The sequence below is a fragment of the Megascapheus bottae genome, chromosome 15 (assembly GCF_031878675.1).
Source record: "Megascapheus bottae isolate mThoBot1 chromosome 15, mThoBot2.hap1, whole genome shotgun sequence".
Classification (NCBI taxonomy): Eukaryota; Metazoa; Chordata; class Mammalia; order Rodentia; family Geomyidae; genus Megascapheus; species Megascapheus bottae.
The window spans coordinates 19,896,814-19,922,905 of record NC_143523.1 but is presented as its reverse complement, the minus strand read 5'-3'; the positions used below and the strand labels follow the sequence as shown (position 1 = coordinate 19,922,905).

At 48.6% G+C, this 26,092-nt stretch overlaps 1 protein-coding gene across 4 annotated transcripts in view; it reads right to left on the bottom strand.

The window, feature by feature from the left end:
• The window catches only part of Sh3pxd2a (SH3 and PX domains 2A), a 184,934-nt gene that overhangs the window by 109,963 nt on the left and 48,879 nt on the right, over positions 1–26,092 (bottom strand). For all 4 annotated transcript variants that reach the window (XM_090345954.1, XM_090345955.1, XM_090345951.1 and 1 more), the window contains exon 3: positions 11,188–11,263. In XM_090345954.1, coding sequence (XP_090202080.1) covers positions 11,188–11,263 — 76 coding nt within the window. The remainder of the gene's footprint in view (positions 1–11,187; positions 11,264–26,092) is intronic.

Here is a 26,092-nt window from a genome sequence, read left to right as displayed (position 1 = left end):
AGGGGGGGGGAGAGGGAGGAAGGGAGGGAAAGAGAGAAAGAGAGAAAGAAAGAAAGCTCAGGGCCAGTGTCTAGGTCCTGAGATCAAGCCCCAGGAATGGCAAAGAGGAGGAAGGAAGGAAGGAAGGAAGGAAGGAAGGAAGGAAGGAAGGAAGGAAGGAAGGAAGTAAGTTACCTCTGACCCCCAGGGATCAGCTAGCTGTGAACAGCTGCTACAATGTCTCTTTCAGGAAGAAACAAGGCTTTCTCTTAAGCAACAGCACTGACCAGCTCTCAGGTGGAAGCTGTCTTTACCTACTCCCAACTGTTTACCCTGCAAATTCATCCTTCACACCAGAGGTTAAGAGCTCAGAAACGTTACCAGGTGACATTGGTGACACTGCCAGTCACCTCCTGCTTTCAGCTTTCTTCCTGTGGCTCCTGCAAAAATTCTTTTATATAGACTAGCAAAAGAGGCTCCATAAACTCGGTTTATTTTTCTGTCTTAACCTTTTTGCCCAAGTGACCTTTAAAGACCTCCCTTCACCGGGCACTGGTGACTCTTGCCTGCAATCCTAGCTACTCAGGAGGCTGAGATCTAAAGATCATGGTTCAATGCCAGCCTGGGCAGAAAGTCCCCATAAGACTCTTATCTCCAATTAAGTACTCAAAATTTGTAGCTCAAGTGTAGAGCGCTAGCTTTAAACACAAAGAGGTTCAGGGACAGCTCCCAGACACTGAGTTCTAGCCTACAAGCGACAATAAATAAATAAATAAATAAATAAATAAATAAATAAATAAATAAATAACGAGCTCGCTTTCCAGTAAGAACATGGTATTAAATACCTGTAATCCTAGTTACCTAAGAGATGGAGGCACAAAAAAGAAAACACAAGACCTTATTTTCTTGGCTAAGATTCACCCCACTTTAAAAGGGAAGGGAGAGGGGCCGGGAGCGTGGTCTAGTGGTAGAGTGCTTGTCTAGCATGCATGAAGCCTTGGATTTGACTCCTTGGTACCATATACACAGAAAAGGCTGGAAGTGGTGCTGTGGCTCCAGTGGTAGATCGCAAGCCTTGAGGAAAGTCTGAGGACAGTGTCTAGCCCTGAGTCCAAGCCCCAGGACTGGCAAAAAAAAAAAAAAAAGAGGAGAAAGAAAACACTGATTCACATTTGGCCAGGGAGTGTGACTAGAAACTAAGCATCCTCCTGCTTAGGCTAGTGATGGGGACAGAGGAGCTCACTGTTACTTATCACCCCACCTCACTGGAGGACAGCTCAGGTATGAGGAAGAATGTGGGACTAAGGCCTGGTTCTCACCCGGGTACCACAGGAAGCCTCTTCTCTGTGCATCTCTGTTTTCAGTCAGAAATGGATTTGTCATTGCAGCCTTAGTGTTATTTATCAGGTGATCAGACTGCATAGCCAGACACCCTGAAACATCTTTGTTTAACTCATTCCTGGCCCAGTGAGTGAGTCAGGGCTGAGACAGCCTCACCATCAAGTGCCTTGACAGCGCCCTAGATGCTGCGCCACAGACTGCATTTTGAGCAGCATATCTCCGCACACAGAACACAGAAGCAGCCCCATGTCCTGGAGTGGGTCATCCTGGGGGACAGCTTGCCATGTGACAGCTCTCGCTGCCACTTTCTACCACCTAGGAGGTGTCCCTAAATGACACTCAGGATGGAGGTGAAGGAGCCCGGCGACACACAGCTAGGGAAGGTCTGGGTCATGATTTGAACCCTGCTATGTCTAACTCTAAGGCCTTCAGTGCTGAAATGCAATGCAGGGCTTACCTATTTTCACCCTGCAACAGGCAATGTTTTGTTTAACAAACAGCTCCAGGAGAAAGTCTAGGAATGGGCCCAAAGGCACGCTGGGCACCACTGTGGCACACAAAGCTGCAGTCACACAGCTTCCTTTGGCCCCAACAGCTCTGGGTCCTCCCGGTCCCCGCCAGTCTTCCACATTCATTTCCCTTAAGGTAAAACTCGACCCTTTGAGTTCTGTCCTTGGGAGAAACAAATGTGGCCTTTTTCCTTATGGGGAGTCAGCGAGCCACCCTGCCTCTGAACAGCTGAGATGGGGGCAAGGCCTGCTAGCCCTCCTTCGCCCTCCCCAGGGCTTCCTCCCCCTGCCTTTGGAAGCTAATCCAAATGAACAGACTCTACCTTCAGGCCATGCCAGCCTCCTCAGGCCACTTGTGGTCTGGAGACCAAGCATCCTGGCATCTCGGCCTCTTCCACAGACGTCAGTGCTGGGCACTGGGGGAGAAAGTGGGTGAAGTGTTTTCAAGGCCCAGGCTGGATGAGTAAGTCCTCAGTTTAGATGCTCTGGACGCACACTCCAAGGACTGGCTCAGGCCCTGCCAGGAGGAAGAGCTTGCTAGGGCCCTGTCCGTGTGCCTGAGTATAGTGAAGGGGGGCCCTGGAGAGCAGTAGGGGACCAGGTCAAAGATACAGGATCACAGATGCCTCACCACCTTCTAAGAAGGTGGGGATGGTTTCCATAAGTGGATATCACTCTGCCCATGCCCACCGCTGGTCTTCACCATCAAAACTGGACCCAGAGACCATAGTGCCTGCAGTGTGAATGCAGAGGGAGGCCGCCTACCACAAAGCATCTTTCCAAAGCTCTAAAGGTAGGCCGGGAGTTTAGCCTAGTGATAGGGTGCTTGCCTAGCATGCGCAAAAAGACCTAGGTCAGATTCCTCAGTACCACCTACATAGAAAAAGCCAGAAGTGGTGCTGTGGCTCAAATGGTACCGCTCTAGCCTTGAGAAAGCTCAAAGATAGTGCTCAAGCCCTGAGATTAAGCCCCAGGACTGTTAAAAAACAAAAACAAAAACAAAAACAGGGGGAGTGGGCGCGGGGAGTTTGGCCTAGTGGTAGAGTGCTTGCCTAGCATGTACAAAGACTGGAGTTCAATTCCTTGGTACCACATACATAGAAAAAAAGCTGGAAGTGGTGCTGAGGCTCATGTGGTAGAGCTCTAGCCTTGAGGAAGTCCAAGAACAGTGCTCAGGCCCTGAGCTCAAGCCTAGGACTGGCAAAAAAAAAAAAAGTCTAAAGGCCTCTACTCAGGGAGGAGGGAGGATCCATTTCCTTTGGCCTGTGGGGTAAAGTCCACAGGGCAAGGATTGGTTGGGGCAGTTGTGAGATTTGGTCTGTTAAGGGCTGTCTCCCCACGAACAGGTCCATGTACATCATATATATATATAATATACATATATTATATATATATATATTGGTCATGGGGCTTGAACTCTGGGCCTGGGCATTGTCCCTGAGCTCTTCAGCTCAAGGATACAGCTCTACCACTTGAGCTACCGTGCCACTTGTATTTTTCTGGCAGTTAATTGGAGATGAGTCTCACAGACTTTAATGCCTAAGCTGGCTTTGAACCTGGCTTTGAATCATGATCCTCAGATCTCAGCCTCCTGAGTAGCTAGGATTACAGACGTGAGCCACCAGCACCAGCTGACATCAGTATTCCTGGCCTTTCCCTTGTCCTTCCTTCCAGTCCACCAATGCAGCCCCTTGCCCTTCAAGGGGCATCTCAGATCTGTCCTTCCCCTCCCTGCTGCCAGGCTGGCCAAATCACCTTCTTCTCTGGCCTCCTATCTGAGGGAGGCCAGTCACCCTGAGGGATCCTGTTAAACTTCATGTCTGACCGTGTGTTCCCTCAGCCTAAAACATCTTACATCACAGACACTGTCATACTTTAGCACCACCCAGAGAACTGGTGCTCTGGTCCTGTGGTAGAAACCTCCCACTCTTACCTGCCTTGAGACCTGCATGCCCTCAGCCTCATACTACAAACACACAAAACACACACCAGCCTGGAGAAGCCCACAACCTTCTTCATTTATCACTATTAGAAGTTGCTCGTTCGTTTGCTTTCTGAATTTCCCACTGAAAGGTAAACTTCTCAAGAACAATGTCCTAGTTAGGCGTACCCAGTAGGCACTCAATAAATGCTTGTCGTGGGAATGAGTGAATGAATACAGCCGTTCTGAGTGGATCTGAGACTGGACTGGGGAAAGCAGGCCCTGAGAGCAGTAGGTTCCAGATTACAGAGTAGGAGAATTATTTTGGGGGGTAGGGAGCTATAATTACAGCAAGAGAAGACCCAGCACTTCTAGAGGAGGCTGGAGGGAGACTGGTAAGCCTATAATCTTGCTGATGGTTTTTAAACCCCAGAATTACCAAGCAGACCCTGTTTTTTCCTTCTCCATCACATCTCTTTGTCTTTTCCTGCCATTCCAGGTTACCACTGGGGCCCAGACATTTTCCAGCCCCCTTTGGAGCTACAGTCCCAGCCAGAGTCTGTGCTTGCTGCCTTCTCTACAGCTTACACACAAACACCCCAAGTACAGTGGGAAGCTGGCTCTCCCCACCCCACAGTCCAGCTCAGGCTCCCACCCCTTCCCCCCTGCTTCCTCTGGTGCTGGACAAACACCGGATCTGCTGCATGGACTCCCAGGGCAGGGAGGGAAGGCTCCTGTCTCCAGTTAACTGAGCACGCTCTGCACTGCCTCTTCATTAAGGGGCCAGTATGTAAACCGGTGAACGGGTACAAAAGAAGCAAGCGTGATGGGGCTGGGAAGTTAGCCTAATGGTAGAGTGCTTGCCTAGCATGTATGATGACCTGGGTTCAATTCCTCAGTACCACATACGTAAAAAAAGCTAGAAGTGGTGCTGTGGCTCAAGTGGTAAAGCTCTAGCCTTCAGAAAGCCCAAGGACAGGGCTCAAGCCCTGAGTTCAACCCAGGACTAGGGGGGAGGAGGGGGAAGAGGAGGAGGAGGAGGAGGAGGAGGAGGAGGAGGAGGAGGAGGAGGAGGAGAGAAGGAGGAGGAGGAGAGGAGGAGAGGAGGAGAGGAGGAGGAGGAGGAGGAGGAGGAGGAGGAGGAGGAGGAGGAGGAAAAGGAAGAAGAGGAAGAGGAGGAAAAGGAAGAAGAGGAAGAAGAAGAGGAGGAGGCGGTGGCAGCAGCAGCAGCAATTGCGCCTGCTGTCTAAAAATATCCCCCTAAACTCCAAAGGTCATGAGCTGTCTTCGGACTGGCACCCCCCACCTTGATGACAGCTATGGATGCACCCCCACAGCCCCCTGTGACTCACCCACTGGGGTGAGCAACAGTGGGATGGACTTAGCTATCGGGGTGAGGGGCTTTCTGGAAGCCCAGAGAACCCATAGCAGCCAGTACAGAGGCCCAGCTGGCTCCCACGAGGCCTCTCCCAGAGCAGAATGAGTTCTGCTCTGTCGCCTGACTTCTGAAGTTGGCCGGCCCCTGGTCACCGTTGTTTGCGTTTTACATCAGCGGCTATGCACTCTGCTTCGTTTCCTAATGGCCATTTCCTCCCAGGGAGCCTCCTTGGGCCAGCAAAGTCGAGATACACAGGAAGTCTACTCCAATCCCAGGATGGGCAACAGGAGATGGATTTTCCACAATCGTTTTTTAAAACAAGACAGAAAGTTCCATGTAAACATAGGCTGCTAACCCCACCAGGACTGGCCGCCCAATATCTGAAAGAACTTCATTTCTGCCTTCTCTCTAAAAAGCAGAAAAGTAAAAAAAAGTAAAAAACACTATGTCTCCTGTCTCCTGAAGGTTTTTTTGGTTTTTTGCTTTGGATTATCTTTTCTAAGGTATTTGTATATAACCATAGGCCCGGAGACAGTGTCTCTCTGTAGCTAAGGGCAGGTCTACTTCCCGTCCATTATATCTTAGGTTCCTAAGATCTGGGCTCTTCTCCTATAATGTAGCCCAGTATAGGCAGAGGCGCTGATCTGAGCCCATCCTGTCATCTCAAGGGGGCCTTGGAGGCCATAAGAATTCAGGCAAATAGACAAGGCTCATACTGGGCACTGCCCTATGATAAAGGTCTTTTGCCTATGACCTAAAGGTTTTTCTGTGGCATCTGTAAAACCATAGTAATCAAACCTGATGAGATTGTGAATAGGATCTGAGACACTTCACAATTCGACTCTCATCTCAACTGACTGAGGTCAGTCAAGGTGCTAACCCTATCTTCAAGTGCTAGGTCTACCCAGTTTGTCAACATACTTAGAAACCGCGGACTCTAAACATACAAATAAACCTGAACTACTACTATTGAGTCAAGATTGTAGTTCATGCTGGCCTGGAACTCAAAATTCTCTTGGCAACAAGCTTTCTCACATGCCCCAATTAAACTGAATGCCACTGAGGACAATTACAGGATAATGTCGTTGGTCCTGAAGGCCTATATATGTACAAAGGGCTCCTGTACAAAGCCTGCCTGTTAGAAAATTTCACCCAATGCAAGCTGCCTGGCCTGGGAGAGAAGGGACTATTGTCTAGCTGCTGCCTGCCTCCATGCTTCTTCTTCTTCTTCTTTTTTTTTTTTTTTTTTTTTTTTTTGGTCGATTGTGGGGCTTGAACTCTGGGCCTGGGCACTGTCCCTGAGCTCTTCAGATCAAGGCTACTGCCCTACCCTTGAGCCTGGGTATTATCTGTGGGCTCTTCAGCTCAAGGATACCACCCTACCCCTTGAGCCACAGCCCTACTTCCAGTTTTCTAGTGGCTAATTAGAGATAAGAGTCTCAGAGTCTTTAGTGCCGGGGTGGCTTTGAACCGTGATCCTCAGATCTCAGCCTCCTGAGTAGCTAGGATTACAGGTGTGAGCCCGGCAAGCATGCTACTTCTTGACATCTCCACCTCCTTACCACAGAAGTCCATCACTTGGCTCTGTGATCTAGATGAGTTGTGCTAGTATCAGTTTCCTGGTTCTGATCACATACTGTAGTTCACTGTGTAGCTGTTCCATTGAGGGGAACCTCAGAGAGGGTGAGAGGTCATTTAATCTTACTTATAATGGGCGGGTAACCAGCTGTATGCTCTGTAGTATACTGGGGAAGTGACCAGGGTAAAGGACAGAGCAGAAGGGGGTATAGTAGCTTAATGTTTTTGCAACAAATCATCAATCTATAATTATTTCAAAATCAGAGGTTCAAAATAGCCAGGCACCAGTGGGTCATATTTGTAATCTTAGCTACTCAGGAGACAGGTGTGTGAATTGTGGTTCAAAGCCAGCTCCAGCAGGAAAGTCTGTAAGACTCTCATCTTCAATTAACCACCCAAAAATTGCTACGGTAATCTGGGCAATTTTTTTTTTTGCATAAAGGCTCAAGGATAGTTCCCAGGCCCTAAATTCAAGCCCTGGGACTGGTATACACAGACACAAAATAGTTTAAAATAAAAACATACTGTAGGGCTGTAGTAGGAAAGTGCTAGCCTAGCAAGTACAATGTACTGGGTTAGAGCCCCAGTACCAAAAAAGAAAAGACCTCCCCCATCACCAAAAAAAAGATAAAGTTTAAAAAAATGCTGTGACTTAAGAAAACGAACAGCCAATCTTGTGAAGTTCCTAATTAAAGAATAATACTCAGAAATCTCTGAGAGCTATCTGATTTGTCCTCATATAAAATAAAAATACATTACTGTTTAATGTATAGTTTAATTGTGAAAATTACCCAGTGCTGGTAACCTCCACTATTGGTGTGTAAGGTGAGCAGCGAAGGTCAGGCTGTGTCCCAGTCCCCGTTAGGGGACTCCTGATTCGGGAGGCAGCAATGACAGACAGAAGGGGGGTCTCTAACCTGGGAGTTACCAGGACAACAGAAGAGGGACAAAGACTAGCTGAGGCTAGCTGTGACAATCCCATGACCAGGCAAAGCCACAGGACACATAAGAGAAACGGTGACTCTGCCACTCAAGGCCTAGTAATGATGGAGAGTGAACTGCCCCCTCCCTGACTGGGGATTCTGCCCTGCTGTAGGAAAGGAGGGAAGGAGGGTGGGGAAGCTCACACAAGGCCAGACATATAATAGGAGATGATCAAGCAAATGTGTCTGTACATAGGGGAGATGGATCGAGTCTTGACACAGCCCTACCAGGCCTCCAGCCCATGACAGAAAGATGAGGGAGGGAGACAGGGTGTTGTCTCAGATGTGCCAAGTCAGGCAAAGAGAAGGCTGTATCTAACTCTCATAAGGTGGGATCTGGAGGCACAAGCCTGAGAGAACCAGGACACTTTCTCTGGTACCCCACTTCTGAGGTGGGGTGTCCAAAACCCACATGGGATATGGATATCATACTGGAGACACACATGGCCCACACAGGCTCCAAAACTCCTCGTCTGTGCCATAGCTCTTGTAGGTCTCACAGAGCTCAAATATCCCCCGAGCGCTAAGATTACAGGTATACACCACTATGCCTGTCAGTCTAGATCTAAAGGCTGCTCTGGGTGGGCTAAGTAAGTGCTCAACCCCTAAGCTTGGGTAGCTAGCCTGAGTCTAGACTTAACTGAACCCCTGTCTCTGCTGGCTTGTCCCTTGCCCTGGACTGCTTGTCTCCTGGTGTGGGAACTTCACAGAAGAGCATACGCCATGCTCCCCACTGATGCCCTCTACTCTGGGAACTCCTTCTATGTTTACCCATCCTGGCCTGGTTACAGTTGTGTTGGGTTATTTTACCATGATCCTTTTCCTTTTCCTCCAAATGGAGGAGGGATTAGTGCATGAAGGGGCAAAGGAAGCTTCCAGTAAGCAAAAGGAAGCCAGGGACAGAGTCTGGGTTGGAAAATGGCCAGCAATGCCCGTTCTGAAGTTGTCGAGAGTAAGTGAGCAAAGGCGGGAGATGGGAGGTCAGCGAAAGGTTATGGAGAAGGAAAAGCCAGGGAAAGGGTAATCCTTTCTTTGTGGGTATCTTTAGTCAGCCTCAGTCTCTTCACAACGTCCCCCACTATGCATGGTCACGTTTATGTGGGGGTTAGTGTCTGCTGCTGGACTTTTCCCAGTCAGTGGAGACAGGTGACTTCATTCATCAGTAGCAGCCATGGGTTGACATTTAGTGAGATGGAGAGCTCAGCATGGATTTTCTCCTCACTGGAGTATAGTAAGATGAAACTGAGCTGCAGATCAGGTCTCAGCCCTGCAGCAACCACTAAGCTGTCATCCTCTGTGGCAGCTGACAAGTGGTGAGGAGGCCGTGGGGGTCCCCCAGCCTGGAGGCAGGATTAAGTTTGGTGTTGGGTACACCTCCTGGCTGGGTGGCCCTGTGCAAGTCTATTAGCATCTCTTAATCTGAATTCCTGAGTTCAAACCCACTCCAGTACTGGCACAAAAACAAAAATAAAAACAGTTTCATGAAGTAGACACTGTTATAGCACTCCCATCTTTCAGATGAGGAAACAGTGGTGAAGAAAGTTAATAGAATGTAACTGGGCTGGGAATGTGGTTTAGTGGTAGAGTGCTTGCCTAGCGAAGACCTTGGTTCAACTCGTCAGTACCACATCAACAGGAAAGGCTGGAAGTGGTACTTGTGGCTCAAGTGGTTGAATGCCATAGCCTTGAGCAAAAGATGCTCAGGGACAGTGCTCAAGCCCTGAGTTCAAGCCCTAGGACTAGCAAAAGTGAAAACAAACCAAAACCAAACCAAACAAGCAAAAACAAAAAGGAACTAGTAACTGAATCAGGTTTTCCAGGAATATGTGCAGGTAGTCTGATATGGAGGCACGGAGCAGAGTGGCAGCATGCTCAAGCCATATTCTATAGCCCACCCTTCCATCCTACCTGCCTTCAGGGTCAACTCCACCCCCCTCGAGGCTGCGGCTAACATCCTTGTTTCAATTGCTCTGATTCTAGTCTTGCCTCTCACTACCTCCAGGTTCCTTAAGTGAAGATCTGACCCAACCAGCCAAACCACTGGCTCCATCAGCCTAGTACAGCAGAGCTCTTCCTAAACATGGCTGACTGAATGACAAGGAGAGCTTTCTCTGCAGTGCTGGCCAAGGAGGAAGAGGAAGAGGTAGTTGTCCTTTCATAGGCCCTCAAGGGCTCCTCGCTGGCTTCATGTTCCTCTGGGGCATCTAGGCCCATAGCATCCCAGGTGGTATTGGGGCATCTAAGGTCTTGCCCAAACTATGAAGCCTGGCAGTTCTTCTTGAGATCTGATTACTTCTCTGCTCCTCTAGCAGAAGATGAGGTCAGGGGTCCCTGTGCACCTTTGCCACTGTGGCTATTACACTGAGGGTGTGTGAGGAATGTCCCTCGATTCAGAGCCGCTCTGAGCAAGGCTCTCCAATCTGTTCTCAGGTCAACAGGTAGGTACTGGCTGGCCAGCAGCGTGCCTGAGACTCAAGATCCAACTAACTACTATTGTCCTAGAGGCTGAACTGCAGGGGTCCGTGGCCAGCACTGACTCAGAGGGAAGTGTACCATGAAAGAGCTCCCCTTAAAGCTGTCAGACCCAATGGCTTGGGGCAGAGAAAGAACCAGGAACTCCAAGGAAAAGTACTACATACAATGTTTAGGACAGAGGCTAGATGTAGGGCTGGAGACTTCAGTTCAATGTTTTCAAGGGCTTGAACTTGCTCTTTCACTTGGCTTTTTCACTCAAGGCTGATGCTTTACCATTTAAGCCACACCTCCAGTTGTTGTTTTTTTTTTTTTCCTGGTTAACTGGAAGTAAAACTCTTGTGGGACTTTTCTGCCTAGGTTGGCTTTAAATCTCCAGCCACAGGTCTCACCCTCAGGCATGAGTCACCGGGGGGCCCAACTCATAGCAGATACTTAACTGCTCTGAACCCTACCATCTCCATCCTTTGGGGGGAAATGATAATGCATATGTCAGCAGGAAGTTTTGCACATGGAAATGTACCAAAAAACACTTTGTAATTACTACGGGTTTTTACACAAACTTAGACATCCAAGTCACAAGGCCCTGAGATCGTCTCAAGAAACAGAAGCTGGCCTTACAACTAAGCAGAACTGGTTCAAACCCTGTCTCTGCCCAGCTCCCAGGCAGGCCATGATGGAGTGAGGCCTGGAGTGTGTATTCCATCTGTGGGAGGCTGTGGTACCAGTTCTGCTGGCAACCCTTTGCTCTTTCCTGGGAGAACCTGGTCTCTCAATGACTTTGGTTAAAAACAAACAAACAAACAAGTTCAAGAGCCTGAAAAACTCTACTGAGGCTGCAGAGACAGCTCTGAAATGTCCAGAGAAGCCACTTGGAGGACAGTGGCTAGGGACTTCCAGATCTGTGGGGAGTCATTAATACGAAGATTTCTACACCAAACCCATGTGGCATTTCCAGCTTAGTAGCTGCCTCTTCTGAACCCTTCTCCAGTTCACTCCAACCCTCAGTTCCCACCCCCAACTTACCTGGGAGGAAGGGGATAATCCTCTGCTTGGGGTCCTTCTGGCCACCTTCGATGGGAAACTTATCCAGAAGCTGCATCTGAGGAGTCAACAGATAGAGGAGACAAGTTTCAGAGATGGGAACAGCCTTGGGCATCCCTTCTGCCTCACTCTTCAGCCCATTATGCTCCTGAGATGACTAACAACTGAAATCACTCATTTCATAGATGATTAACAGCTGACAGGGGCCATGAGTAGGAGGAGGTATCTAAGTGGGAGTATGAACCATCTCCATCTCTGGAGATGCCCTGAAGGCCAGGCCTGGGACCAGCAGGATTTGAGGCCAGGCTGAGGCTTCCAGATGCTTCTGTGGACCCAGTTCTTCTATATTTCATCTGCACAGTGAATCCTTCAGCCACCCTCCATCCAAAGCCTCCTAGGGGAGAAGAGAGGAAGGCCCACCTGACCCTTCAGACAGACCACCCACTTTCCAGAACTCCTCTGCAGAAACAGGCCCAGATGTTATTTTAATTGCAAAACCAAATTGATCTCACGGGCCTTCTGCTAGATCTGTCCCTCTGCTTCTTCCTTTCCCTCCCGGAGACCACTACTGTTTTTTCCAGGGACAGAACTGCTGGAAGAGTTTCCACAATTCTGAAGGAATAGCTGATTGTTTTGTTTTGTTTTTTCTTTTGTTATTCTAGGCTGAAATTCTGAGTAAACTGGAAAAGCAGACAGGAGGCAAGGCCCCTGGGTGGGGTGACATCCCCTCTCCAAGCCAAGCAAGGGCTACAGTGCAGGATCTTGTCCCACTGTCCCAGCTGGGTGACTAAGGGCACACAGGGCACTGGCATCATATAGACCTCAGACGTATCCTTACCAAAGATTAGAAGAACATAATACCATGGGTATCCATTCTCTCCGTTTTCAAACATCTACTGAGTACCTACTAAGAGCATTGGGCGTTAAAGAAAAAAGTTGTTGGACGCGGTGGCTCACGCCTGTAATCCTAGCTACTTAAGAGGCTGAGATCTGAGGATCAAGGTTCAAAGCCAGCCCGGGCACAAAAGGATCTGAGACTCTTCTCTCCAATTAACCTCTAGAGAATGGGAAAGTGGAGCTTGGCTCTAAGGTAGGGCTGTAGCCTTGAGCTGAATTGCTCAGGGACAGCACCCAGGCCCAGAGGTAGGGCAGTAGCCTTGAGCTGAAGAGCTCAGGGACAAACACACATAGGCACACATGCACACCCCCCACACACACCCCCACACCCCCACACCCACACACACACACACCCACCCACACACACACACACACGAAAGAAGGAAAGAAAGAGAAAGGAAGGAAAGAAAGAAAGAAAAAGGAAGGAAGGGAAGGAGGGAGGGAGGGAGGGAGGGAAGAAAGGGAAAGAGAAAGGAAAGGAAAGGGAAAGAAAGGAAAAGAAAGGAAAAAGCCAAGGGGTGTCAGTGCATTCCCATTCCAGTGGAGGGAGACATCCCAAGTGAGCATCATTTGTGGGGGGACACATGAAGTAGGGTAAAATGTGGGTGCCATAGGGCTGGTTACTGTACTGGGTGCTGAGGAAGGCCTTACCAATTTGAGGCAATTTAGCCCAAACATACTGGAGAGGAACTGAGAGCCACTGTGGAAGAAGGAACAGCCCAAGAAAAGGGAACTGGATGTGCAAAGAGCCAACAAGGTGTGTGTGGCTGCTGTGGTGTGAGGTAGGGCAATAGGCAGGCAAGGGAGCTGAAAGGCTGAATGGGTCAGACCACAGAGGGCCTTGGGAACTGCCATGACTCAGGATTTAGCCTGATAGAAAGGAAGTCCTAAAGAGGACAGACGCCATCTGGTCTGTGCTTTGTAAAGATGGTTCCAGTTGTATGTATGGGCCACTGCATGGAAACAGGAGGAGCCTAATGCTCGCACTGAACATGATGAGAAGAGATGTGATGCTAGAAGAGACAAAGAGTGGAGACTGGCCACCTATCCATCTGTACATCCAGCTGTAACATGTGATTTTAAGGTTGCCTCTCACACAATCATTGCCTAATATGCATAGGCTATTTGTAGCCCACATACGAAGGCAGAATCATTGATGAATGAGTTCCATTCAAAACAAGACAGAGACTGCACCATAATTAACTTTCACTGAACATAGATGGATAGTTAGCAAAAGCTGGCTCATGAGTTTTTAATGCTGCAACTTCAACTCTCAAACATTTAATAATTCCCTGCTGTGTATAAATATAGCCATTAAGCCACCATACTATGAATTTAGGATTTTTCTTTTATTGTTGTTGTGACTGGGTCTTAGAATGGCCTTGAACTCTGGATCTCCCTGCCTCTACCTCCCAAGTGCTGAGATTACAGGTATGCATAGCAGACCCAGGGTATTGCTTTTCTTAATTAACATTTTCAAATAAATTTTATAGACTAGAACTCCTATTTTCTTTTTCCCATTTTCCCCACCCATATTCTATTTGTGCACATTTCATTTCTGTATTACATAAGTAATTCGTGTTCACTGAGGAGAAAACTAGAAGTTGAAGAAACAGAGGTAGTCAAAAAAGGAACTGGGTGCCAGCACCTCAAACCTATACTCCTAGAGATCTGGAGGACTGTGATTTAAAGCCAGACTGGGTAGAAACAACACCATCTCCAAAATAACCACAAAGAGCTGAGCTGAAGGCATGGCTCAGGTAGAAGAGCACCCGCTGTGTGCAACCAAGACAAGCAAAGGCAAAGCCCTGAGTTCAAACTCCAGCTAGCAGAAGAAGGAAAAAAAAGCTTGTTGGCATACACCTGTAATTCCAGCACTAAGGAGGCTACAGCAGGAAGATTAACAACAGACAAGCCTCCAGAGTGACAGGGAATATGAGCAGGATCCTGTAGAAGCTGCAGGAGGTCAGGGAACGCTTCCTGGAGAAGACAGACAGCTATGTCTTGGCAGAGTAACAGTTACATTCTTCACCAAAGAGCACTCTGAATTTCCTCAGTAAGGGGGCAGATTTACATTATTTTTCCCCAGAAGTTTGGGGAAGGAGTCCCTGCAGGAGCTTCTCACTCAGCTGCCCTTCTGACAGCTTCCTCTTCCTGAACAGCTGGACTCACCTAGGTCTCCCTTCATTCCCATCCCAGCCAAGATAAGCCCGTCTGCTGGGCATCTTGTGTCAGTGGGGCCTCTCCACAACTCTGGATCCCCAACAGATCAGTCACCCTTGAGCCTCAGGAGACCTGCCCACACATCGGTCACGTAGTCCTACCACCACGACCACACCAGCCAAGCCCTGGTCATCCCCACAGCCCACTGCCTATGGGAACAGCAAGCCCTGCTCACCAATAGACAGTGCCATTTTCTCTGCCTACAGGTCACCTTTCAAAGAAAGCAATCCCTTAGCTTTGGCTCCTGAACAAACTAAATAAAGGCAGCCTAGCCGGGCTGACTCTGCAGGGTGCCAGAAGCATGGGGGCACATGGGGACATAGTATCCTGTCTCTGGGCCCACAAGATGGCAGTAGGACCCAATGTCACCCCTCAGGAGAGGCAGGCTGGGTTTGCCAGAGAAAGTAATCACATGGACATGGGTGAGGAAGAAGCCTGGTTGTGTGGGCAGTGAGGAAGGAAGGTTCCACCCAGCAGGCAGCTGTGTTAATGGCTGGCTACCTTTTCAAGCAGGAAGTGGATCCTCCTGTCACTCCAGCAAGGACCTGCCCAGGCCAGAAGAAAAGCAGGTCCCCATTGTCAGGGTTCTTCTGGAGTGAGGAGCATCCGGCCAGTGGAGGACCATGTAAGCGCATTAGAGCCTGGCAGTATGTGAAGGATGCTGGCCTATTTATCTAAGGGGTAGACAAGATGAGCGATGTGGGACAGCTCGGCTCCAAGAGCTGGCTCCAGCCAAAAAGTAGATTCAGAGGCTCTCCTTGGACAGGATCACAGCAGTACACAGTGGGGAGGGAGGAGGGTGGGCCTTGCCCTTCCTGGTTACCCTCGTTACTGCACATCTGTAACCCAAGAGGCAGAGAGGGTGCGGTTTCATTGGGCCCAAGTCCTCAAAACTTCTTCTGTGTGTGTGTGTGTGTGTGTGTGTGTGTGTGTGTGTGTGTGTGTGCGCACGCACGCGCGTGAGCGCGCCAGTGCTGGGACTTGAACTCAGGGCCAGGGCACTGCTTCAGCTTTTTCACTCAAGGCTGGCACCCTTATCACTAGAGTCATTACTCCACTTCTTGTTGGTGGTTATTGGAAGTAAGAATCTCACATACTTTACCTGTCCAGACTGGCTTTGAACCTTGATCCTCAGATCTCAGCTTCTGAAGTAGCTAGGATTACAGGCATGAGTCACAGACACCCACACACTCCCTCAATCACACTTCATGGGAAGCTAAGGGACTCTAGACTTAGAAATTTTCATTAAATAGGGCCAGGAGTTGGCCTAGTGGTAAGAGTGCTTGTTTAGCAAGCACAAAGACCCTTGGTACCACGTATATAGAAAAAAACTGGTAATGGTGCTGTGGCTCCAGTGGTAGAGTGCTAGCCCTGAGAAAGCCCAAGGACAGTGCTCAAACCCTGAGTAAGGCATAGGACTGGCAAAAAAAAATTAAAGAAAAAAGAATTTTTCATTTAAAAAAAAAGGGAGAGAGAAGGCCACCTAAATTTCTGCAGGACCCAGAAATATCAAGCAAAACTCTGAATTTACTTGTCATGTGATCATTAAGGACTTCAATGCTGGGGACACAGAGACAGAGAGTGAGAGTAACAGTAAGGCTAAGTGCAACTTTTCTGACAGTGCTCACCCTTCCTGAGATGTAGGTCTCCTTTCTCTTCATTTCTTCGATGGCCTTTCAAGTCTTTCTTGGCTGTCCCAGCTAAAGGTTACTCCTCCTTTTATGGAATCCCAACAGCACTTACAATTTATATTCACTACGTCATAGCATTGTATGATTTATTCACTCAGTCAAGTTCAACTCACATGCAAGACAGAGCACCCTTGCCTTTGCAGGGGCTTGCACTTAACATACACAGCCAATTTGACACAAAGATACACAAACAACAGATTAGGGAGGGAGGGACTGGGCAGTAACTGGAAGATGATTATTAGCAGATCCTTAGTTGTGAGGAAGTTCAATCACACCAGAATCTCACAGTGAGTAAAGAGTGCTGAGCTCTTCAGTGGATTAATCTGTTTAAATTAAACTGAACATAAAACTTTAATATACAGTTTTTGGGGGTATGGTTATCCTGTCACTTAAGAATAATTTGCTGAACAGATTATGTTTTCCATGTTGAATCATCATAACTCCCTGGCCAACAATCAATTACACAGCTGTGCCCCAGTGGCTCACTCCTGTAATCAAAGCTACTCAGGAAGCTGAGATCTGAGGATCTCTTTAGAAAGCCAGCTCGGAAGACAAATCTGAGCACCACTTCAGCAAGATGAGCATGGTAGCTCATGTATGTGATCCTAACTACTTAGGAGGCTGAAATCAGGAGATCTGAGGTTCAAGGCAAGTCTAAAAGTTAGGAGGTATAATTGCAGCCAATAAAAAGCTGTACATGAACACAAGCCTGTTATCACAGCTATAGGAAGGAGTCAGATTGGAACCAATGTGCTTGCTCATAAAGCACCACTATGTATCAGGAAAAGTAGTGTTATCCAGTGTGGAGGCCCTTGGTCACTTATCCTAGTGATGACTGCACAGTTGGCACCAGTGCTGGTAAGGTCAGATGCCTGATGTTCCACTCTGCAGGGCATGGCGTGTGGGGGCTGGGGGTCCTGGAGCAGTACCAGAAATGTGAAGAGATAGAGAAAACATTATTTCCAGGAGTCAGGTAAAGGACAGGCATAATTAGGGTCTTGGAGTGGGATTAGCTGGTGAGACACTGCAGAGGCCTCTGCTGTAGAGTGGTGAGACTTAGAGCTGCCTCTTCCCTCCTCCCCCCTTTCTGAGGCTCCAGACCAGGACCTGTTCCCTTTCCCTTGTAAGCTTCTAGAGGCTACTTTTATTCCTTAGCTTGTGGCCCCTTCCTCTGCTCCTCTCTTGTTGTTTTGTCTTTAAGTCAGGCTTTCAGTACACAGCCTAGTCTGGCCTAGAACCTGTTATGTAGCCCAAGCTGGCTTTAAACCCTCTTGCTTCAGCCTCCCAAACACTGAGATTACAGTCATGCAACAACATTCTGGGCCCCATCTTAAGAACAAAAGTGTATCAAAATATGCGTGTGTGTGTGTGTGTGTGTGTGTGTGTGTGTGTGTGTGTGTGTGCTCTTTTGCCAGGGTTATAACAGAGTGGCACAAACTAGGTGGTTTAATTGACATAGGCTTTTTGTCCCATGGTTCTAAAGACTAAAAGCTAGAAACCAAGGTATGGATAGAGTTAGTTCTTCTCAGAACAGTACAGGAAATTCTGCGCTGTTTCTGATGCTGCCAGTGATCTTTGGTACTTGTTGATTTGTAGAAGTGTCACTCTGACTCTGTACTTGTGTTTGTAGAGTGATCTTGTGTTCAAATATCACCTTTGAAAGTGGGTGCCTGTATCACATTAAAAGTGTACCAGCTATGCTAGAATGAATTCATCTCAAGCAATCATATCTGTGAGGACTCCATTACAGTCACATTCTAAGGTTCCTGGACCTAAGCTTCAACATAAGCATTTTAGTTCAGGAGAAACCACATAAGTCATGCAAAATGATACGTGACTAGTCTCCCCTTGGACTCACAACGGCGATGCAAAACATTTTAGGAAATGAGGAAGAAGAAAAGGAAGGGGAGGAAGAGAATGGGAAAGAGGAAAGGAGAGGAGGTGGAAAAAGAAGAATAATACAGAGTGAGCTAGAGCTGGGCAAAGAGGAAGACAGTGACAGAATCTGACTGGCAGGGTTGATGTGAAAGCACTTGGGTCATATTAGCTATGACTATCATTATTGCTCTTGCTATAACACCAGGCTGTCCCCAATGCCAGGGAAAAGTGCTGAGGAAGTTAGGATCCCTACAAGTGGTAGGGAGACAGAGGGGCAGACAGTGAAAAATGTCATGATCAGGGAAGGTCTGGTGAGCCTCTGGGGCCCCAGGGAGCTGCCCCACTGGCTTGCATGGGCCAGGCTCAGGGAGGAGCCCACTGCTTTTCCACCAGCACATATGGTATGTTTGCCATTTAACATGATGGAACTTGGGCTGATGGCCAGTCAGTGAGACGCACAATGAGGGAAGGAAAAGATCAAAGATGTGCTGACAGCATGCAATCCAGGAAGCCTCCTCAAGCCCAGGGAAATCTCTCTCTGATGCCCAGAAGGTGCCTAAGCAGGCTGGCCAGCTACCCCCACTTCCCCTGAACCCACTCCAGAGGGGTCATTCTATGTGCCCACAGCCTTTGTGCAAGATTGGAGCAGTGGACTAGAGTCAAGAAAAGGCTCCAGTTCTGGGCTGTCCCCATAGATGAAGTGACAATCCATGTGAGAAGAAACTTAAGAAAATATTGCCAAGTTCCAGATACAATCATTTCCACCTATTCTTTGAGCCTCCAACTACTCATCTATAAAATGGAACAAAAAAGTCCCAGCTTTCTCCTCTCTGAGGTGAGGTGGAAAAAGGGAAGTACACATACAATGTACTTTAACAGGCAGGCACAAAAGAGATCAGCAGGATTGGTCACCTCCCTTGGTGCTACTTTAGCATGATCAGTATTCTACACAGTTGAGTGTGGAATGCTTGAGGGCTGAAGTCAGAATTCCAGATTGTTGCTTTGCTACATGAAACTTGCCAGGTCCCTTAACCTGTGATCTGTCAGCTCCTCAGCAAGATGGGCATGAGTTAAAACAGCACTGCAGGATGGTGTGTGGCTTCAATGAAACAGTACAGCTGAACAGGTATGCTTGGATTACTTCCCCCACTTGATAAAAAGTTTTAAGATGAAGAGACTCAGCAATATCACCTGGACTCTTGATGTCATCCTGCAGCCTTCCTGCTTTGTGGGAGCTGCTCAAAGCTATCAGTCTACTTCTCCTTCAGGATCCTTCCCCTGTTAACACAGTCCTTCACTTTCTATGTAAGGCTGTGCCCCATTGGCTAAGAGGGAAATGCGGGATGTCAAACCAGCCAATTACCTTGGGAGCAAGGTCAGAGGTCTGGACTCAGGGAAGCCAGGAGCCTGGCTCTGGGCGGAATAGGTTGTACTTTCCTAGCAGCAATCTGAGATTGCTTTCTCCTACTCTCACCATAGACTAGGAGCTACTTCCCCATCTCCCCATCTTCCAGAACTTAAAGAAACCAGCCTGCTGCTTGCTGGCTTCTCCTTCCTTCACTTCCAGGAAGATGCCCTGGGTGGAAGGGGCCTGATGCTGGGCGGGGTCAGGGCAGGGCTGCATGGATCCTCCCTGTCTGAGAGAAGGAACCTGGACTTCCTGCTTCCAGCAACAGGGAGGATTTGGGCCAGAGGAGGGAAGCTGTAAAAGTAGAATTCTAGAAAGACACATGTGGCCAGTACATAGGCTGGAGAATGACGGAAGAGACATCTGTGTGGGGGCCAGAGGAATTCTGGTGGCAAGCCAGGGTGTGGGAGGGGACACACCCCCACTGAGAATGAGGTCTGCCTGGATGAGATGTTTTCTGGCAGGGTCCTGGCTGTGGTCACCCAGTTTCCTCCTACGAGTCTCAAGGCCATTTCCTAAGCTTCCAGAGACCCCTCCTAAGGCTCCTAAACTATCTCCAAAGCTGCCAACACTTCCCTCACCTACACAAACCTCCGAAGACTTCCAGAGAAAGGAAGAGGCCAAAGAAGGAGAACAGATAGAAACTTCTATCCAGAAGAACCCTCAGCCTTAGTTTTCTGAGATTTATGACAGAATCTCATTTTATCACAGACTGGCCTTAAAGTGTGTGCATGTGTGTGCATGCATATATGTGTGCGTTTGTGTTCATTTGCGTGTACATGTGTTGGTATTAAGGCTTAAACTCAAGGCCTCAAGCTCTTGCTTTTTCCTCTCAATGGCTTTGAATTCTTGATCCTTTGCCTTCATCTTCCAGGTCCCAGTCCTAGTTTTTCTTGATGTCATCCTCTATTTACTGGCTCAGTACTGCGGTCCCTAAAGTCCCTGGCCACCATGAGATCAATCAATCCAACATCCTCTCCTTCTTCCTCCTGTGTCCACGTGTCTCCACTCCCTATTTTTTTCATTCATTACAAATAGATCAATCTGCATTGAGGCTTTAAAGCTCTCTTCCTCTTCAAAAGTCTTGCACAAAAGGAAATGAAAATATAATAGACAAAGGAGAAGGCAGGGGTGGCATGACAAGGCCAATCAGCTCTTTGGGTTCCTGCTCTGCAGTATGAAGCACTCACTGCCCAAAAGCTTTCTCTCTTCAGATAGAATATGGCCCTAAAGCTGTGGGCCAACACCATCCCAGTCTTCCCAGGAAACAGATGCTGGTCTGGCCTAGAACCTAGAAAAGGCCTTGAGAGTATCCTCAAAGAGGGCTAAGTATGTCCACCAACAAGCCAACTTTGTGACCTGAGCTACCAGACGGCCCCATCAGCTACGGAAGCTCTGGCTAGAAGCAATGCCCAGGGAGACAGTCTCCGCATCACTGCTTTCCTTATAGCCTAAGAGACCATGCTCAACTTTGACAGTCCCAATAAGGTCAGTGCCAAGTGCCCTCCTGACCTAATGTCACTGCAATTGCTCCCTTCTGCTGGCTCATCTTTGGCTTCATGTAGGCCCTGTATGGACATGATCATCTACAGGACACGAGTCTGTTCATGATTTCTGTGATGACTGACCTGTCTAGTCACATGTCCTGCCATTCTCCCATGTCCCCGATACTTCACAGATGGTTGTGCTTCTCCCCAATGCAACATTCTATTCTGTAGCTCCCTCTAACATGTGGCTTCTGCATACTGGCAGAGATTTTAGAACTGTGCTTAGAGCCCAGTGTAACATGACTTGCCCATGTACCTATCTTCCCGCAAAAGTCTGCAAGCGGGCCAGGAGTTTGGCCTAGTGGTAGAGTGCTTGCCTAGCATGTACGAATACCCGGGTTTGATTCCTTGGTACCATATACACAGAAGAAAGCCGGAAGCGGTGCTGAGGCTCAAGTGGTAGAGTGCTAGCCTTGAGAAAGACTGGCAAAAAAAAAAAAAAGTCTGCAAGCATCTCAGAAGTAACAGTCCCACTGTCTACCTGGGTGTCTGACACACTGCTGGACACACTTAGCCTACACTTCCCAGCCTGCCTTGCTGGACTAGTCATGTGATTAGATCCCAACCAATGGAACTTAAGCAATAGTGAGGTCCGCCCCACCCCCAAGGTACCACCTGTAGAATCTCCCCACTCTCTTCTTCTCTACAAGAGAGGTGGATCCAAAAACTCTTGCAGTTATGGGGTCACTAAGGTGAGCATCACAGCCCTAGCATATAGGAATCATCCATCATTTGTCTCTGGGATTTCCTTCTAGCCAGGGCTTCCTAGTGTCTCTGCAAGAGGGGAAGGGAAGGACAAGCTAGAACCCAGATGGAAAAAGAGAATCCTGCAGTAAAAATCCAAGTCAGGTGGAGTTGCCAGCGGAAGCCTTGTAAAGAAGCCCACATAGCCAGGCACATGTCAGGGCAGCCTGGGACTTGTGCTCTGCAGGCTTCCCTGAGGGAGCCTTTCCTAGAGGGAAAACCAAGTCCTGCCCAGGAACTGGGAAATCCCACAGGAAAAGTTCCCTCATGTTTTGGGATGTCTTCCAGCCCACCCAGGAGCCCAGCTGCAGGTCACTCCTGCAGGTGTCTTCCCTGTCCTGTGGTTGATGCACTGATGGGAAGTTGTCCACCTCAGGTGAGCTGTAAGGAGAAGGTCCTGGCTGCTTCAGATTGTTGGGCACCCTCCCTCCCTCTCTATGGAGGTTCTCTGCCCTGGACAGCCTGCCTGCTCAGTGAACCTCTCAGCACTGTACCATTTCAACCCAAGGCAGAAAGAAGGAAATCTATGTGCTGGGAATGTGGCTTAGGGGTAGTGTTCACCTAGCATGTATGAAGCCCTGGGTTTAATTCCTCAGTATTACATACACAGAAAAAGCTGGAAGTGGTGCTATGGCTCAAGTGGTAGAGTGCTAGCTTTGACAAAACTCAAGGATGGTGATCAGGCCCTGAGTTCAAGCCCCAGGACTGTCAAGGAGGAGGAGGAAAAGAAAGAGGAGGAGGAGGAGGAGGAGGAGGGGGCGGCGGCGGCAACCTAGCATTTACCAGGTCCCTCTATCTGCCCCCCCCCAAAATATCTGAAGCAAATAGGGCACAACATTACCTGTGTTAATTCCGGGGGGTTGGCTCATTGATGCAGGTTACTGACAGTCTTACTAGGTGCTCAGATGGGATTGAAAACTAATAATTAAAATTAAGTAACAAAAAAAGAAAGAGCTGACTGAGATGCAAAGAAGTAGATGGAGGAGGCTGTGCTGGAGTGCTGGAGAAACCCAAGAAGAAATAATTGAGGCTACTCAGAGGGGATGGGGAGCGAGTGGGGAAGGGTCCAGACTGTAGCTGGGTTTGGAACACACTGAGACTGTGTGACAGCAAGCTGAGACACTTAGAAGGGTCATCTACTGGCACTGGGGCAGGTAATCCATCCACAGGTCAGCTCTTATTCTTTCATCTTCACCCTCTCAGCCCTGGCACACAAATATGGCCAGGTGCTCACCCTCTTCCCACTCTCTAGTTGATGGTAGAGGATAAGATAGGAGAAAGCTGCCAGTCCCAAGGAGAAGAGAGTGAGGACAAAACCCAGTCCAACCTGTTCCTGAAGTTCCGTGACCCAGATCAGCTGCTGGGTACTCCAGAGCCAGCTTGACCCTACAAGAGCCACTCCCTGTTCTAGACAAATGTCCAGGAGACACAGCAACAGGGTGGGTATGTCCTGGAGGACTGGCTAGCAGAGGATGGGGAAGGATAATCAACGATACAGATGGATGAGAACCAGGGAACCCTATCAGTCCCCAAGAAGAGAAAGGAGGAGGAAAGGCCACTATTGGCTGCCTGTACTCACAGGGACCCTGGGAATGGCATAGAAAGGCCATGTGCAGGGCATGTCCCCTGGGAGGGGAGGGGTCAAGGTTGGCCAAGATGGAGCCCAGTGGGGCAGCAACAGTCATTACTCATTATGAACCCACAGCCATCAGCGGATGGCATCTACATGTCAGGGACCTATACAACATGACCCAATCTTCCTGCCTGGGTCCCACTGCAATGCACTGGGAGAGGGACCCAGAAATGTCACCTTGAGTCTCCCAAAGGGACAAAAGAGGTGTCTCTCCTTGGGAAGGGAGACAGAAAGGCCCTTCAGAGACTGATAAGAATGGCTGGCTTGTTATGCGCTGAGCAGCCTCTACCAAACACTAGCTGCATGCCTCAGGTTTGGCTGTTATTGTTTTTGTTTTTATGATATATCCCAATGTGGCTCATGCTTAGGCTCCTCCTGGCCTTCCAGCCAGCACCAGGTACAGAACTCCAGTGACTCAAGTGGCCACTTGATTCATCTGGGCACTGGATAAAGGCTTACTAGCTACCAGATAAAGCCAAGCCATGGCTGGCTTTTCTTCTGGCCAACTGGAACATGCATTTGTTACAGTGTAAAGGTACCCAAAACCCTTTTGTGGCCCTTTTGTCCCCCTAGTCCACTCTGGAACCCATTCCTTCTCCAGGAGGTCCAGAGGCCACACCCACAACCCCATACTAGGCATGCTTTAATGCTCCCTGGCTGCTCAGGCACAGTGAAAATTCTCTGTGCATTGTTGTCCTAAAATCTCAGCTCTCTCAGAGCAGGTTTTGCAGTGACAGATGTTTTGCAGATGAGACGGGGACTTAGATTAGATTAGGTAATGGCTCCAGCTTATACAGTTGATAAAAGGTACAGCCAAAGCCCACCACTTGAGCCACAGCTCCAATTCTAGCTTTTTTAGTAGTCTATTGAAGATACGAATCTCAGACTTTCCTGCTTGGGCTGGCTTCGAGCCTCCATCCTCAGATCTCGGCCTCCTCAGTAGCTAGGATCATAGGCATGAGCCACTAGTACACAGCTCGAAAAACATTTTAGAAAACCAATGTCCACCACATGTAGCAAATATAGAGGTCTGCAGGGACCTGAAATCTTTTTTCCTTGTTTCAGCCATACCAATGATATAAAGGAAGCAGCTCCAGTACTAATTTCTACACTGCTCTGAACAAGCATCCCTGTGATGCCACAGAGAAACTCCTACAGTCACCTGGAGCTGAGATCTGGCCTGATGTGGAGGGAATGGATGCAGCTTGCATATCCCCATGGCCCTGCTGACAGCAGGTGGCTTCCCAGTGGAATGAAAGAACCCTGTCTTCCCTCAGGAAACCACAACTTATGTTCCTACAGCTTACTCTGGCTGTCCACATGCTTGGCTCCATGAGTCAAAAGCAAAACTGTTGCCATCATCACAGGAAGATGAGGGTGCCAAGGCCTCCAGGCCCCAGGCGGGAGCTGTCTGCACATGCCTGATGGGGTACATGGAAGGAGAAGTCCATGCCACACCTCACCAGGCCAACACCCACTCTGTGCAGTCTTCCCTGCCTTGAGTCTTCCACCAGCTGATGGCTCCCACTCAAGCCCAGGCCGTCAGTTGGGGTCCTTGGTACCCAGAATGGTGCCAGGCACTTAACTGGCACTCCTCTAGATGCACTAAGATGGATGTAAAACAATTTCCTCTGACAAAAAGTGAGTGACTTTATGGGGTGGGGGGGAGGAGAAGAAAGAAAGGGGGAAAGAGGAGGGGAAAGAGGAGAAGAGAAGAGAGGGAGGAGAGGGAAAGAGATGAAGGAGAGAGAGAGAGAAGAGGAGGAAGAGAGAGAGAAGGAGATAAGAGAGAGAGGAGAGAAAACACTTACCTGGCCACTACCAAATACCTTCCTTCCCTTCATTCTCCAGTTTGTGGTAAGGCCCTGTCCCCTGAGCGATATCCTGTGAGCTATCCAGAGGCTGGTGGGTATGGGTCCAGTGGGGACAGCACTGACAGCCAGAGCCTGTGCTTTAGGTAGGGCCTTTGGGCCTAAGACTAAAGGAGGAAGGAGGAGGCCAAGGTAGCAACTGCGTTCCAAAGCTCCCCTAACGTGACACCCAAACACACCCTGGCATGACACCTCAATGGGAAGAACAAGGTGTGCCTCTCTGAGCATTCACAGGTAGTGCCAGCTGACTCAGACACTGCCTGGGCAGAGCTGTACTTTATTGTTCAACAAGAGAGAGGCAGCAGTGGTGAGCAGGTAGCTAGGCTGAGCTCTATGTGGCAGCAGAACTGGAGGCAATGGAGACCTTTCCAGAACCCGAGCTTAAGCTCTTAGCACAGAAAACTTATCTCCAGGGAGGGGAATAGACTCCTACTCTCTACCAGGATTCCCTGTCCTCCTCACCCTCCTTCCAGAAACAGAAAGTTTCCCGAGTGGGGTAGAGATTAGAATGAACTAGAAGCTGGAGCACCTCAGTTCTTGTACTGCTGTCACTTAATGGGTTTCGTGATTTTGGAGATATCATTTCCCCTCTTAGGATCTAATTTACTCATGCATCAAGTAAGGAAAAGAGACCTTGGCTCTCATTTGATTTTTTTTTTTTTACTCTCAGGTGGTACTCTATCCCTTGAACCATGTCTCCAGACTGGCAATTTTCTGGTTTAACTCCAGATAGTCTCTTGAGATTTAGCTCAAGCTAACTTTGAACCAAGGTCCTCAGAGCTCAGTCAGTAATCTTGAATAGCTAGAATGATAGTCATGTACAGGGCACCCAGCTTTTTAAAAAAATAGTTAATTAAGAAGTGGCACCATGGCTTAAGTGATAGAATACTAGCCTTCAGCTGAAGAGCTCAGGGACAATGCCCAGGCCCAGAGGTCAAGCCTCACAACTGACAAAAAAAAAGCTGAAAAAGAAAAAATAGTTTATTATTATTATT